This window comes from Pelobates fuscus, chromosome 5 (genome assembly GCF_036172605.1).
Source record: "Pelobates fuscus isolate aPelFus1 chromosome 5, aPelFus1.pri, whole genome shotgun sequence".
Lineage (NCBI taxonomy): Eukaryota > Metazoa > Chordata > Amphibia > Anura > Pelobatidae > Pelobates > Pelobates fuscus.
The window spans coordinates 365,020,496-365,036,935 of NC_086321.1; the positions used below are offsets into that span (position 1 = coordinate 365,020,496).

The 16,440-nt window shown below is 40.8% G+C and overlaps 1 protein-coding gene across 1 annotated transcript in view; it reads right to left on the reverse strand.

Moving 5' to 3' along the window:
- Window positions 1-16,440, reverse strand: part of DNAH9 (dynein axonemal heavy chain 9) — a 169,762-nt gene that overhangs the window by 24,030 nt on the left and 129,292 nt on the right. Inside the window, exons 55-59 of the mRNA XM_063456071.1 lie at window positions 15,013-15,217; window positions 12,481-12,645; window positions 11,978-12,118; window positions 10,114-10,284; window positions 8,823-8,945 (exon numbers count right to left, since the gene is read on the reverse strand). Coding sequence (XP_063312141.1) covers window positions 8,823-8,945; window positions 10,114-10,284; window positions 11,978-12,118; window positions 12,481-12,645; window positions 15,013-15,217 — 805 coding nt within the window. The remainder of the gene's footprint in view (window positions 1-8,822; window positions 8,946-10,113; window positions 10,285-11,977; window positions 12,119-12,480; window positions 12,646-15,012; window positions 15,218-16,440) is intronic.

Consider the following 16,440-nt stretch of genomic DNA (forward strand, 5'->3'; position numbering starts at 1 on the left):
ATACAGACACTGTTAGGTGTGGGATGGTATTAAAAGAACAAGTCGGTTGTGGTGTGCCGAAACCGACGATGAGGTAGGCCTGTAAATAAAGAGGGCCCACCAAGAAGAGATGTAAGAAGAAAGAGTTAATAATGAGGAGTGGGTGGGAGGGTGATGCAGCGCTGACCTCGAGCGGTATCAATACTTAATGAACTAAAATCTGTATAGGAGAGGGGAAGGAAAAAAAAAAAAAAGAGTATATATATATACACAATAACCTACTACCAGGTATTTACAACTGAAAATATAGCAACCAACTGAAAATAACAAGAGTGAAAAGTAAAGCACATGAATACTACATACTTAGTGCAAATTTTCCGGCAACCAGAGGGTTAAAAATGCCTGAGACTTTGGCCGTAAAGCGTGTGGCCGTAAAGTAAGGCTGAAAATGATTGCGACGCCGTGGGAAGTTATCCGGGCGACGGACTTACGTTTGAGAAGTCCTGAGGACTCGATCAGCGACGAAGACCGTTTTTTTTTGTGCGTGGCTGGCCGTGGAAAGACCTGCAAGGAGTTCCTGGACACAGCTGACACTGAAGAAAAACGCGGAGTTTCCGAAAACAAGATGGCGCCGTCCGTGAACCGGAAGTGGATTCAGGATGCAGCGCTGACCTCGAGCGGTATGGAGCCAGGTAAGGGGTGTCCCTTAAGTAGGGAGAAGGTGAGTCATACGCCCCTCCCACAATTACAGGCCAAAAGGCCTTAATACTTGTGTTAAGGGCTCATGATAGTACAGAAGATACAGACACTGTTAGGTGTGGGATGGTATTAAAAGAACAAGTCGGTTGTGGTGTGCCGAAACCGACGATGAGGTAGGCCTGTAAATAAAGAGGGCAAAAAGTAGAAAATCACATTTATTACGAAACGAGCAATATACATACTTTAACCAGACATATCTTGAAAGGCATTTCTAACTTCTTGTACTGGGTTAGGTATGTATCTAGAGTATGCAGAAGACTTCCAGCGTCCTAGTGACTTGATAACATGTACTGGAATGTTTGCACTGGACGCTGTAGTTGCTGCTCCTATGCGGAAGGAGTGGCCCGAATAGTTAGTTGCTTGTAGGCCTAGTTGTGTAAGTAATGACCTGACGTGGGTCATGAAGGTGGTGGTAGTGAGTACAGAACCTTGTAGAAAGAAGAGTGGTTGAGATGGTGATGCTGTTGTAACCTGGGTATATGTGTCCAGTAATGTGACGGGGCACCATGCGTTGTGGGTAGGATAGTATCTAACCTCTACCGGAGGTGCGTGTTGATTGGTTTTAGAGTGATGCAGAGCCAAGATATAGTAGTCCATGTGTTTTGTTAAGTGTGAGTGAAGCAGAATGTGAGTGGACTGGGTTGTATTGATGGCGGTAAATTCTCGTGGTCTTAAGAACCCATAAAAGGCCAAATAGATAGCTGTTTTAATAACAAGGTTTGTGTTGGTGGCAAAGGGTTTTAAATCTAGTAGTTTGGAGAGATCTTTGAAAATATTAATGTCTATGGGTAGTCTTTGTGCAGTACGTGGGGGTTCGGATCTCTGAATACCCCCCTAAGGATGTTTTTGATCTGGTAGGAGGACATGAAACTAGTGTTGTTTGGTTGTAATGTTAACATATGATGTTGTACGCCTGTTAAATATAGCTTGATTGTGTTGTATGATAATTTGAGTTTGAGGTGGCAAAAGGAAGCAAAACCCAACAAGGATGTCATAATGAAAGGTTGTGCGATATTGTGTGATGACAGAAATCTTTTGAATAGAAGGAAGGCTCTATCATAGGTCTTCCGGGTATTGGAGGATAGCGCTAATTGTGACAATGTCCGGCTGTGTTGCATGATAGCGTCTAATCCATTACTAGTTGTTGGAAAGGTGGAGTGGTCGTGGCTGTGCGTGCAGCTGACGGCAGTATTTGTCGAAAAGCCTGTAAATTGAAACGAGACAAATGGTCAGCAGCCGTGTTGCATATACCTGGGACATGCACACAAACCAAGAAAAAATTGTGACACGCAGCCAGCCAGGTGAGTTTCCTCAAGAACCTCATAATGGTCAGTGACTTGGATCGACCTTTGTTGATGATGTGACATGTTGCTTGGTTGTCTGAGTAGCAACGTACTGACGCACCTGCCCATAGATGCCCCCACGTCACGGCAGCTGCCACAATGGGATATATCTCAAATAGAGCTGAGGTAGTAGAAAAATTCTCCAGGTCCTGAACCTCTGGAGGCCAACTACCCCAAAGCCATTCGTTCCCGTAAATTGCTGCAAAACCTGTGGTAGACGCCGCGTCTGACCAGATGGTAGGTGAAGAGTCAGACAGTTCAGGGAGGAACATGCTTATCCCATTCCAGGTGGTTAAAAAATTTCTCCACATAAGTAGGTCTGCCGTGGCGTGGGTATCCAGGGGTAACCTGTGTGCATCATTGCCAAACAATGGGAACATGTGTAAGAGCCGTGAGATGAAAGCCCGGCCTTGAAAAAATTTCTCCACATAAGTAGGTCTGCCGTGGCGTGGGTATCCAGGGGTAACCTGTGTGCATCATTGCCAAACAATGGGAACATGTGTAAGAGCCGTGAGATGAAAGCCCGGCCTTGAAGTATAATGCGCATGGCAAAATTTAGTGACCCAAGTAGAGATTGCAATTCTTTGCGGTTGCAAGTACCGAGGTGTAGGTAGAGGTTGATGTTGGTAAGGATGTTCTCTATCTTGGTGTGTGGCAGGCTGGCTTGCATGTTGGCTGAGTCTAATATGATCCCCAGGAAAGTGATGACTGTATCTGGTCCTTCGGTTTTGGTGGGGGAAACCGGGACGCCCACCTGTTCGAACAGACTGATGGTTTCTATGAGGCTACTGGGTGGGGAAATATTGTCTTCGATTAGTAAGAAATCATCCAGGTAGTGTATGGCTGTAGGGCATCTAGCTACATTTAACAATAACCAGCATAGTGTTTCGGCGAATACGTCGAAAATGGCCGGACTACTTTTTGAACCAAACGTTAAGCGTGAGAAAAAGTAGTAGTACCCGGCCCACTTAATGCCATGCAGATGCCATAGTGTAGGGTGGATAGGCAATAATTTGAAGGCATTGGTTATGTCAGTCTTGCTGAGCCATGCTCCGACCCCTGCCTGCATGATAGCCGTAATGGCGTGGTCTATGGTGGAGTATTGCAGGGAAAATTCCTCAGAGGGGATAAGGGAGTTCAGACTTGGTGTGGCAGAGGTGTGAGGTGCCGACAGATCGATGATAAGTCTTTGTTTATGGGAAGACTTCCCCGTGACAATACCAATGGGATTTGTCCTCCATGTGGTGAAAGGAGAGGACTGAAAGGGTCCTAATAAGAAGCCCTCTGCCACTTCTTTGGCTATAAGAGTGCTGACCACTGTAGGGTTTTGTTGGGCAGATTGCAGATTAGGGCATTCAAGGATTCCTGTAGGCATGTGTATTAGACCAGTATGGAATCCTTGCGATAGACCAGTGATGATGAAGTCTACCAGGTGTCTAGATGGATGTAGAGACAGTAGTGCCGTGAGTACAGAAATATTTATATCCGTTAAGTATTGTTTAGGGTACATTTTATTTGGACACATGGTTTTCGCATGTGCCCTAAAACATTTGGAACATATGTGCAACAACCTACATCCGCTGTAATTACAAGCCCCAACATTGAAATTATTACAAATTTGGGATTTCCCCAAAAACTTAATAGGACGTCCCAGTTTATCTTTGGGCGTTTTTTCTGCTGAACCAACGGGACCAGTGCCCTGTGAAGTAGTGGGTTCGTTTGCCGTGGTAGGACAAAAATTGGCCGTATGGGCCATGGAGGAGCAGTGTGCACAGGCCGGTGTTCTTAGACCTGCAAAGTGTCTGCAGAAAATGACCGTATCGATCTTACTCCAGTTGGATCTTTTCCCGTACTGAGAGAAGGCGCCAGACACTTTGGCAGAAAAAGATCTATGGTAGTCATAGAAAGCTGACCCACCATATTTGTTGCCCAGGTCCACCAGCCTGTGCATATACAGGTCAAACTCCTCACGTCTGTGGGGATATACAGTACACATCACATCTCGATAAATACCGAAAGCTAAGACAAATTCTGGAATGGTAAGTTTCCTATTTAAACGTGCATCCCTAGATTTTATCACCACAGAAACATCGTCGTAAGCGTAAGTTTTATGTTCCACTATATCCTGGGAGGCAATGAGTAGTGAGGCCAGATTGACATCTTTACCTTCCAGGATATCTTTTTTGAGGTGTTCAGGTATCATGTGAGCAGGGTGAACCTCGTCATCGTCCGAGGTGATGGCTGTGGAGACTGATTGCAATCCTGCCACTGCCGTGGGGATCGCCGCGGTCCTTCCAGCCATGGTGAGGGCTGTAGTGACCGATTCAAGTGACTCCAGCCTAGAATTAACCTTGCTCATAGAAGCCATGAGGGATGTGAGCATGCCATGAATGTCTCCTGGGTTGGACTGGCTAGATCCTTCCCCGGCATCCCTATTGTCGGTTGAGGTGTGCAGTAATTTGTAAAGTTCTGCTTTCCTTGCCGTTGCTGGGAAAGGAATATGTCGTCTCTTGAGTTCGCTAGTGATGCGAGGGATAGTCCACGACCTAAAAGAAGCTGGGCTAGCCATATCCTCCTCCCGTGATGGAGTGTTTTCTCTTGCTGGAGTACATGGGATGGAAAAATCCTCTACCCCTTCTTGAGACATACTAGATGAGAAAATATATGGTTAGCGTGAAAAACCCCAGGGGATGTACTGGCAAGCTAATTATGCCGGATAAGGCGAAACATTAATCTTGTTATTTGGTGAAAGGTGAGGCCCTACTAGTTGCCAAGTGGCTGTGAGAGGCTCTATCTATGCGTTGGCGCGAGGGGTTACTGAGGCCGCTTGTCGTAGCGGCAGGAGTTCGTAGGCCTCTCAGTGACAATAAAAGAAAAAACAGGGGAAGGGAGTGACGGGTGACGCCCTCTCTATACTTTGCGAGGCGGCTAACTTACGTGTGGCCCGGGGGGCGTTACCTCCGAAACGTTGAGGCGGGGTGTTGGCCTCGCGGACCACTAATCGATAGGCAAAAAGCCCAGAGGGGAGATACCTATTTGGGCCTATAACCCCTACCATGCCAGTACTCTAAGTCCTATGTAGGGATGGAACCGTATGTGATATACGGTGTGAGCAGGCTTAACGTACCTGATAGTATGCAAGTGATTGATAGCGACAGGTATAGAAACAACCTGGAAAACCTAGAGGTTGGAAACAAGATACGCCAAGTGTGAGATTTGGATCCTTGATACCAAAGACTAAACACTGTAGTGCGTTGATATATTCATATGTAAGGGAAATGTATATGAATAGTGTCTACTTAACTGGTCATATTATGCGTCTCTATGGTGATGGGAGTAATGAGTATGCTTGCTAGCGTTAGTAGTCTAATGTGGTGTAGTATTGTGATTATGTAGTTTAATTTAGGGTGATTAAATAAAACTTCTACAGGACTATGTAAAAAGGAAAGTAATCATGTAATTTTATTATAAAATACCGAAATATTGACGTGTGAGTGGTTGAATCAAGGCGTGTGATTTAACCCGAAAGTACATGAAATAATTTACGACCGAGTTCTTGTGTATGTAATTTGAGTACATAAAGAAAAAGTCAGCATATGACACGTGCCATGTAATGAAAAGTGTACATGGTGTGTTTACACAGGGAGAGAGAGAAAAAACAAACCGTATGTTTAAAACAAATTCTCTAGGTGCAGATGGAGGATACATAAATAATGTAAAGTTTGTTTAAGCAAAAACTATGTATATACCAGTAATTAATATATTATTATCTAAAAATACATAGAGTCCTAACCTAAGTATAATTGATGTGAAAGCATAATTGATGAAAAACCATGCTATAATCGTTATATGTATATGATACCCAGACTGTAATACTTAATGAACTAAAATCTGTATAGGAGAGGGGAAGGAAAAAAAAAAAAAAAAAAAAAGAGTATATATATATACACAATAACCTACTACCAGGTATTTACAACTGAAAATATAGCAACCAACTGAAAATAACAAGAGTGAAAAGTAAAGCACATGAATACTACATACTTAGTGCAAATTTTCCGGCAACCAGAGGGTTAAAAATGCCTGAGACTTTGGCCGTAAAGCGTGTGGCCGTAAAGTAAGGCTGAAAATGATTGCGACGCCGTGGGAAGTTATCCGGGCGACGGACTTACGTTTGAGAAGTCCTGAGGACTCGATCAGCGACGAAGACCGTTTTTTTTTGTGCGTGGCTGGCCGTGGAAAGACCTGCAAGGAGTTCCTGGACACAGCTGACACTGAAGAAAAACGCGGAGTTTCCGAAAACAAGATGGCGCCGTCCGTGAACCGGAAGTGGATTCAGGATGCAGCGCTGACCTCGAGCGGTATGGAGCCAGGTAAGGGGTGTCCCTTAAGTAGGGAGAAGGTGAGTCATACGCCCCTCCCACAATTACAGGCCAAAAGGCCTTAATACATATATATACACATATTTATATATTTGTAGTCTACATGTATATTTATGAAATTATTTATGTAATTATGGTTATACATGCATGGTCCTTAAAGAGTTAAAGGAACACTATAGGGTCAGGATAGTCAAGGAGGCAGGGCCAAATGACAGCCTGGCCAATCAGCATCTCCTCATAGAGATTCATTGAATGAATGCATCTCTATGGGGAAAGTTCAGTATCTCAATGCAGAACGTGGCCACTGGAGGTGTCCCTAGGGAGCAATATAAACACTGCTTTTTCAGAGTTTACAGCAAAAGGCCTGCAGGGACTGACTAACCTTACCAGAACAACTACAATAAGCTGCCGTTGTTCTGGTGACTATAGTGTCCCTTTAATCAATCATCTTATCTGTTTGTTTAAATTGAGTATGTGATACAACTAGTGCAGGATTCGGGCAACTGTAAGTCTTTGTATCCAGTGACTGTGGATAATTAAGGTATGTGCCACGAACATTACTATTGTATTTATATGTAAACAGTTCTTTAAGTCACAAACAGTGACAATAGACAATATACTGGTTTCATGATGTCTACATTTCGTAACAAAAGAGCAGATTTGGGGAAAGAAAAGAAGCACTCTTGGGGTGGTTAAGATAATGTCCAGCTATATTGAGACTCAGATGGACCACAATAAAAAAATAACTCCAGTTTAACACTAGGCTGTAGCATTTCTGAAATTTGGCTCTCCATTTAAAAAAAAAAAAAAAAAAAAAAATATTTATTTGTTAACAGCTTACTTGTTTATTTGTTGTGATAGCTCAGTTACAATTGAACATAGGTATAAGTCGCTCAGAGAGTCATGTGGTATGCAACACTAGACTGACATTTTGAAAGAGGTTAAACAACCATAATAGTACGTAACAAGGTCAAGTGCTGCATTTTTTTTTTTTTAAGTTTCCAGAAAAATTCTACATGAATTTAAAGTTTTATACCATGTGCATAGTATTTTTTGTGATATTATTACCTCTAGAGGTTCACCCACCCTATCTATTATGCAGACCCAGACAAGGAAGGATTTAAATTTAAAATAGCTTCTTTGAGATGATATGTACATTCATAAAAACCAAGCCAAACATTCTAGATGCTTAAGTTCATGCGATTTAATATGAATAATGATTTCTTAATTTCCAAAACCCCTCAATACGATCGTACAAAACATAGTAACAGAAATGGTGAAGGGGTTAATACAAATCGTGTTTATTTGGGCAGCTGAAAAATCAGATGGTAAATATAAGTAGGGTCAAATAAAAAGCAAGACTCCCATATCCCATGGATCATTCACACAGGGGGTCTGACGTCAGCTGCGTCACGGTACATCCACCTGTCAGGATAAGTGACCTGACTTCATATTTTTTCATGTTCACATTCGTCAACCTAAACCTCTCCATGACAGCTTCAAAGAGGACGAGAGTCTCTTATCAGCAGACAGAGGCCTCCAGACATGTCCTCTCGGTGAATGGAGCCGTCTGATGGACAGGCGGATATGCTTATAGTGATACTGCATGCTTAGCAAGAGGCTAACACATCGCACATCAGTATAAACTGAGCAGCCATGTCCTGTTCTAGGCTTGCAACTCGTTTCATGGTGGGATGTATCAGCGTTTTACTAATTTAACGGGCATTAGGACTACGACTGCTAGAATTACTCGTTAAACTAGCAATTGTAGAAATTGGAATTTTTAAGCCAAAATGCCCACGCGGGACATTAAGCAGAGTTTGTCGATTCCACCTCCCTCCCCCCCCCAATTTGGCCATTTTAGCATTGCTTTTTTTTTTCCAGTTCTCAACAATTCCTTTACTGAAAAAATAAAATAAAAAAAGAAGTAAAATAAGTCAATGTTTGAAAACGTCAAAATATCGGTTTAGGGAGTCAATAAAATGTACAGGCAAAATGGCAATCTGTTTGCATTAAGCACTTCATCCAATACAGTCAATTACTGTAAAACGTCCCCGTTCTTTAGACATTTAACATTCTGTATTGCATTTTCGGGCAGTGAATGATTAAGCTTTCCCCAGTTGTATCCAATATAGAATAGTAAATGTTATTGAAGGGTTACATTTTGCGTGCACTGCCTTTGGGCATGTCTACTTCCAGGAAACGAACCATCAAACTGATCACTAGAAAAGTCATCTGTGTTATCGGTTATGTCCCATTTTAACTGCCCTTGTGAGCAGCTGGCAAGGACACGTGTGATCTGACACTGGAGCAAGACAAGAAAAGTTACACAATTAAATATGGCATTCAGATTATTTCATACCTTGATACCACCCCAGGACTGGTTGGAAAGAAAATCTACTGGGCTTGTAAGACCGGGTTGGGCCGGATATCGGAGGAGGAAATCTAACTCTATGATATTAATCTCTTTATTCATTAGAAGGATCTGAAACAAAAGAAACAATGTGTAAAATAACCAGTCATGTTCAATAGCAAAGTGATCATTGCATGTTTATCTTTGTGCTGATGACACACGATTCCAACTGCTACCGCTTGTCCAGAAGAGATTGTGCTTTTAACTACCTGGCTTTGTTCTCATGGAGATCTTCCCTATTAAACTTAAACATTAATATTCCAAGTACTATCAGTACCTCTATATCCTCCCAGGAATCATTTAAACAGAACTGAACACAATACTCTAGGTGAGATCTTGCCACTGATCTATAAAGTACTATCACTACCTCTCTATGTCCTCCTGGGATCTGCTCTATAGGACGGAACACAATACTCTAGGTGAGATCTTACCAGGGATCTATAAAGTACTATCACTACCTCTCTATGTCCTCCTGGGATCTGCTCTATGGAACTGAACACAATACTCTAGGCGAGATCTTACCAGGGATCTATAAAGTGCAATCACTACCTCTCTATGTCCTCCTGGGATCTGCTCTATGGAACTGAACACAATACTCTAGGTGAGATCTTGCCACTGATCTATAAAGTACTATCACTACCTCTCTATGTCCTCCTGGGATCTGCTCTATAGAACTGAGCACAATACTCTAGGTGAGATCTTACCAGGGATCTATAAAGTACTATCACTACCTCTCTATGTCCTCCTGGGATCTGCTCTATAGAATGGAACACAATATTCTAGGTGAGATCTTATCAGGGATCTATAAAGTACTATCACTACCTCTCTATGTCCTCCTGGGATCTGCTCTATAGAATGGAACACAATATTCTAGGTGAGATCTTATCAGGGATCTATAAAGTTCTATCACTACCTCTCTATGTCCTCCTGGGATCTGCTCTACGGAACTGAACACAATATTCTAGGTGAGATCTTACCAGGTATCTATATAGTACTATCACTACCTCTCTATGTCCTCCTGGGATCTGCTCTATAGAACTGAACACAATACTCTAGGAGAGATCTTACCAGGGATCTATAAACTGCTATCACTACCTCTCTATGTCCTCTTGGTAATTGTCTAAAGAGAACTAAAATTACAATTCTAGGTGTACTCTTATTAGCGATCTGGACAGAAATATTGTATTTTCTTTAGCTATTGACATTTGATATGAAATGTATTAGGCTACAGATGTTTTACCTGGAAAGCCAGCTGTGCTGTGTAAGTTAACTTGTCACATTCAAACAGACCCCTAGTTGTGTACTGGAACACTGAGAATGTAATGCTGTCAATCAGGTTAACCACGCGCTGTTTTAGGATCTCGTCAGATGGTGCCTTCTGTACGGCCTGCTGGAAAACCACACTGAACGCCTACAAGAGGAAACAGCCATTATTTTACAGAAGGAAAACAAGTCCCAATTTCCTTTTTGACTCTGGAACTCCAGTTACTGAATATAATAGTGTGCAATTCCAAAATCAGGTCATGATGAACACTCAGAACCTGAGCAGAATCATCTGATCTCCAATGGAAAAACAAATACTCTGTGTTCATGATAAAATTGGGAATAATATTAGGTCAAACGTTATTACAAACCAATGAAGCGAGGATCACTGAAACAAAGTTACTTTTTTCGTTCTGATAACAGAATGAGCATATATAAAATTCTGCCGAGTAAGTATAGTGACAAAATGTTTGTAGAATTGTGAACTGGCAGATGTATTCAGGAGACAACTGTGACATTCTTAGAGTTCTATGTAAAATACACCAATACTTGTGCATCCGCAGCAGGATTTTTAAAATATATGGGTCCTGGTATTCCAGGGTTTGTCAAGCATTAAGTTGGACCTAGACTCCTTTGGCATCCTGCATTAGTGTGGTCAAACAAGCTCATATTTTGCCAAACTATGAACGTATCTTCAAGAAATTTTAGAATCACAGATAATCATAGCCAACATTCAGTTATTTTCCTAATTCTCAAGTGACCAAAGATTGCAAACATGCTTTAACCAGACACATGACACGTGTGACATGTCATGATTCCCTTTTATTCCAGAAGTTTGGTCCTTAAGGGGTTAAACATGGGAAGTACTCTGCCACAAGGATGGAAACTTCTTTATACTGAAATGCTTCTCTTTCAAATATGATTTAAATCCTAAATAGTATAGTATATTTTCTCTCTTCAATAACCTTTTCCTTCCCTAATTTTTAATCCTCTACCTTCCCTTACAAAGGTTGATGAAGAAGCTCAATTGGTTAGAGAGGCAGACACGGTAATATCTGTCACACCTCATGGTCACAGGTTCAATTCCCAGCATGGCAACTTAGCTTTACATACTTCAGAGTTTAAATAGAATTATTGGACATTTAAAAATGGAAGATTCTCTGGGAATAATTCACAGGTGACTGAAGAAGCTCAGGAAGGAGTGAAAAGCGTATTGACTGATGCAGGAAATATTTTATACAAGTGTGGACAGTATTTTATACTTTTATTTTACGGTTTTAATTATGTTTTGTTAATAAATGAACAAGTATATTTAGGGTCCTCTGTAGCCTCAGGAATTGTCATTGGGGAAGTGCCATCCCACCTATAGTGGCACTATAGCTGTATACCTTAGAGCCGGGAATTTTAGGCTCTGCAAAGCGTGAGCTCAATACCTTGTTTATACTGTTATTGGTTTTATATCAGATACACTACACATTGGATGCTTCTCTCGCTTTTTTTTCAACTGGAGGAAACATCTCAATGAAGGAGTGATGTGATGCTGCCCTAAGAGCATAGCAGCCTTACATACAGAGCCAATACATATAGGCTCCATCACATGTGAGTGACCCAATCTCAAAATAGATATATTGCTTATATGTATTCCCATTTGCACTATAGTCTGTTTCTTTTCTGTTTTTTTTATGTACTGGATATATACTTCTGTACATTCCAATATATATACCGATATTAGATAAGACATTGCAGTTAACCAACATAGAAAGCCTATGTCATTTAAACTGTGTATTCACATTTATTCTGAGCAGTTTTCAGATAAATGGTACCCTAGGGACTCTGCTGACCTTTAGAGAGAACTGATACATGGGGTGGATCTTATTTAAGTCATTCATTATGAAGTACAGCAATGAGGCACGCGCAGCAGCCAGACGATAGTGTTCTCTTGCTTCATTTATCTTTGCTTCCGTCACTTTGGCTTCTTGGACCTTTGCAGAAGAATTGTAAAATTATTAATGGAAACATGCCTTCTTATCTCTGACTATTACAGTCTCACTGAAAACTCAAAAGAGCAAAATGCTGAGTTATAAGAGAAACAGCTCGAAGTACCTAAAATCAGGTTCAAAATGAGGACTGTTCTAGAAAGAAAATAACAACGGAATGTTTCGAAGAAGAGAGAGAATTTGAGAAACAAGTAAAAATCTGTAGTCTTTAACAGTGGAGCATATTGCAAGTACGTTTCTACACAGTGGGTAGAATGTCTTCCGTAAGAGAAATTGCAAAATTTGAAAATTTGAAAATTTGAAAATGGGTGTCCAGTTTCTGTAATATTTCCGTGAGTATTTCGTACCTTCTCTTCAATTTCTGCAGCAGTTTTTTTTGTGATTTCCAGGTTCTCCACCAGGGCGGTATCCCCCAGGAAGTTTCCAGAGGCAGAAGAGAGTCGGGAAAGCAGGTTATCTTCCAATGTCTTCAAGGTAATCTTAAACCCATTCTGCTGCTTAGTCAGATTAGACTGGAAAATACAAATCGTTACAGGTTATCTTCCAGAACCTCATGATTTCACACACAAAATGGCATGGTGGTAACAAATAGACCAGTTGCTTTTCCAACACAATAAATAAATAAAGCAGAGGATACAATAACCAGAACATATTTTTTCCAGCTGCGGAATTACTACTAGACCTCATTGTTGGTAACCCACCTAATGTAGCTGCTAGAATAATCAGCCCACTGAATATCGCCACTAAACATAACCCAACATAGTCATTCATATTTAGCCACTATGACAACTAAATGTATCTATGACCCAACAGACTAACTAATGTAGTCAACTAGACCAGAATATCCATGAGCCAGTTATGTGTACACTAAACCAAACTGTCCACAGACCAAGAAATGTATCCACAGGAACCAACAATACACAGACCACCAAATGTATCCCTACAGAATCCAGTTAATCACAGGCCAACAAATTTATCCACAGGGCATCAAATGTATCTACAAAACCCAACTGACTAGAGAATAACAAATACATCTACAGGACCCAAATGGCCAGAGACCATCAAAAGGTATCTTCTATACAACCCATCTGTGTATAGTGCAAAGAATTAATAGATTCATTCATTTGGCCATCCGCTTATAACCCACTCTGTAGCTAGAAGGCAAAGCTGCTTAGAGCCTCCAGTAGTAGCTAGTAGACCCAACTGTAAAGCTCGCTAAATGTAGCTATCAAACCCAACCATTTTAGAAATGCATCTACTAAACCCATAGCTTCTAGAACAGTAAGTATCCACAGTGGTCGAGGCTCATAAACAAATGTATCTATTTGTGTCCAAGTTTTATGCTGCAATATTTTGTACGCCACTCAATCTGTAAATCTGAGAAAAATTAAGTTTTGTGTAGATAAAAGGAATACACTTGAAAGAAACGGTGCGTGGCTCGACTCAGAAATTCACGGTGGTAAATCAAAAACTTTCTAATCTGAACATCTCCTTACACTGATTGCAGTCTCCACAACGTGTTTGTATTGAAATCAGAAAACAATGTTAGGAATAATTCCACTTTATTATCTCTCCCAGGCTTTGTGCTGTGCACCTGATTAGCAAAGATAAGAAAGTTTCTGACAAAGTAAATTAGGCCAGCAAACTATTATACCGTCTGTTATTCAGACCGTCTAAGGGAAGCGTCTTAATCTTTACGGAAAAAAAAAACCATCCATGGTGTTAATTAGACTAGATCTGTCTTTGTGTGATATCTTTTTCTGCTGATAAAATGAATTTCGTTTATTAAAAACTGTTCCACTTAACCTGACCATTTAACACCTCCCAGAATCCTTTTCTTCTCCTTCTAGAATGCCAATAATGTGAGAAAGCCAATCGTTGTTTTGCAAATAAGTATTTTCTAAGCATAAAACCAGACAAAAGGATATAGTCTGTATTCTATTCAAGAGAATCTATCAAGAAACATATATCTTCTGATATATTGCAGCATATAATCATACATGCTGCTTTACCAAGTTGTAGTGACCAAAGCCCTGTAGTTTTAAAAATAATAGGAGTTTTTATTCCTCTCTCTGCCCTTTCTGGAAGACATCACTGCCAGTTAGCGCAGATCTGTGCCCTCCTCTAAGCAGTGTATATCAGGTTGATACCAGGGTACCATTCAGTTAGACTGACCCGAGAAAACTCAGAACACTGGAGAGAGAAAAAAGTTAACCAACACAAAAAAAAACAAAAAAAAACGAACGAACGAACGAACAAACAGACAAAAACATATATTTTACGTTAAAGGGCTCAGACAAATACAAGATTTCAATGTATCTTATATTAAAAGCACCAAGACCACTTAATCTCATTGAGGGCCAGTGTTTATAATTGCATGATTAATACTCTCTCTAGTGGCCACTAGAGGTGCTTTCTGCTGTTTGCACAGAGTCTAACTCCGTGAAACTACGCTAGACGTCCTCAAGCTGTGCATGAGGACATCCAGCATCTTCAAATTCCCCATAGGAAAGCATTGGTTAAATGTTTTTCTACGGGGAAGGTCTAATGCACGGCACATTAGGTTTCTGCTCGGGGCTGATGTTGGAGGAGGCGGAGAAGGAGTCGTTGCTGAGGGACAAAAAGTTGAGTGTTTTAAAGGGTTTTTAACACTAATTGCCACGGGGAGGTCAGGGCTATGAGGAGGGGGCAGTGGGACATTATAGAGTTCGGAATACAGCTTTATCTTTGTATGTGTTCCTTTAAAATATGCTACAAAATATGAAATATTAATTTTACGTGATAGTTCCCCTTTAATCTGCTATAGAATAGTCTTCATAACTCAGCACTGTAATAGAAGTCTGCACCATTCACTACAACATCCTTGGTTGGTTGCATACCTTCAGCTCCTCCAAATCTGGTCTCTCCATGCTAACTACCGCGGCCAGTAACTGATCTTCAAGGCCGTCTCGAGTCACCGTGAAATTAATCAGGGTGCACTGAGCCTGCATCTCTGGTTGATAATGAGGGTTGGCCAGTTTGGTATGTAGGATAAGACGGAAATTTGGGCTATATTCACATTCCTTGTCGCCGATTTTGATGTATCTGAAATAGATAAGAGGTTCCATCAATGGTCAATTGTTTTAGATCATCATCAGAAAGAATAATTTGTAAACTTGTTCACAACGGAAAAATTCACTGTGGCCAAAAAACAAAACAACCAATATTTTCAGACAGGGGGGGGGGGGGGGGGGGGGTGAGGGGGTGGGGGATGAGCAATAGAAAAATATCTATTTATATATTTATCACATATACAATATATTTTGATTTTTTCTCGTTCCTCCTTTGTTCCCCATAATTTTTATTTTGTTTATTTTTTTTGGCACCATGGGCAAAACTCTGAATCGTGAAATAAATGAAGCTGTTCGTGTATCGTTTGTTTTGTGATTCGGTCATATAACAATTCCGAGTTACAGAATTTCTAGAACCCCCCGGAACGCCCAAAATCTGGTCGAATCACAATTTGTTTTTAACCGAATACACAAATGAATTAATCTGTAAAGACAAGGGAAGAGTGTGCAATACAGGCACATAGAGACAATCTGTAACTTCCAGCTAAAGTTCACTAGGACATGTTGACTGCAGACCCCCAGTATTTTCCTATTTTTACATAGATAATGCATGTATACAAAGAAAAGTCACATTTCAAGTTTCTCCATTTGCTGTAATACTCAGGATTTGCAGCATCTGCGTTAAGCTGTACCCGGAACAGGAAGTGACTCAGTGAATTATGTAGCTCCCAAAACAATAAATACAAGTTCAGTTGTCATGTTTCAACTGTAGAAAGTTGACCGATCAATTAAAACTCCAAGAATCTCCTACTGTGCAGCCTCCCAGGATAGTACAAGTACTTGTATGGGCATTAAAAAGCACACTGAATGGGGAGAGTCTTATAGCTGTAGCCATTATTTAATCTATTTATTTTGCAAACGTCTGCAGTTAGAAGACTGTGTGCTAGGATAGCGGCACGGCAAAGCTCCTTGCATCATATGCTATATAAAGAACATATGTTGTTATGGTGCTTGTTCTTTTAAGTACAGTTTGCAAGAAATATATTAATCAGGGGGAGAAGTTACATGTGCAAACCGGACTTTACATAGGACACGAGGTCATGCGTTTAGACTGGAAGAAAGAAGATTTAGTCTGAGGCAAAGGTTTTTTTTACTGTAAGAACAATAAGGATGTGGAATTCTCTGCCTGAAGAAGTGGTTTTATCAGAGTCCATACAGATGTTCAAACAGCAACTAGATGCATATTCAAGGATATAA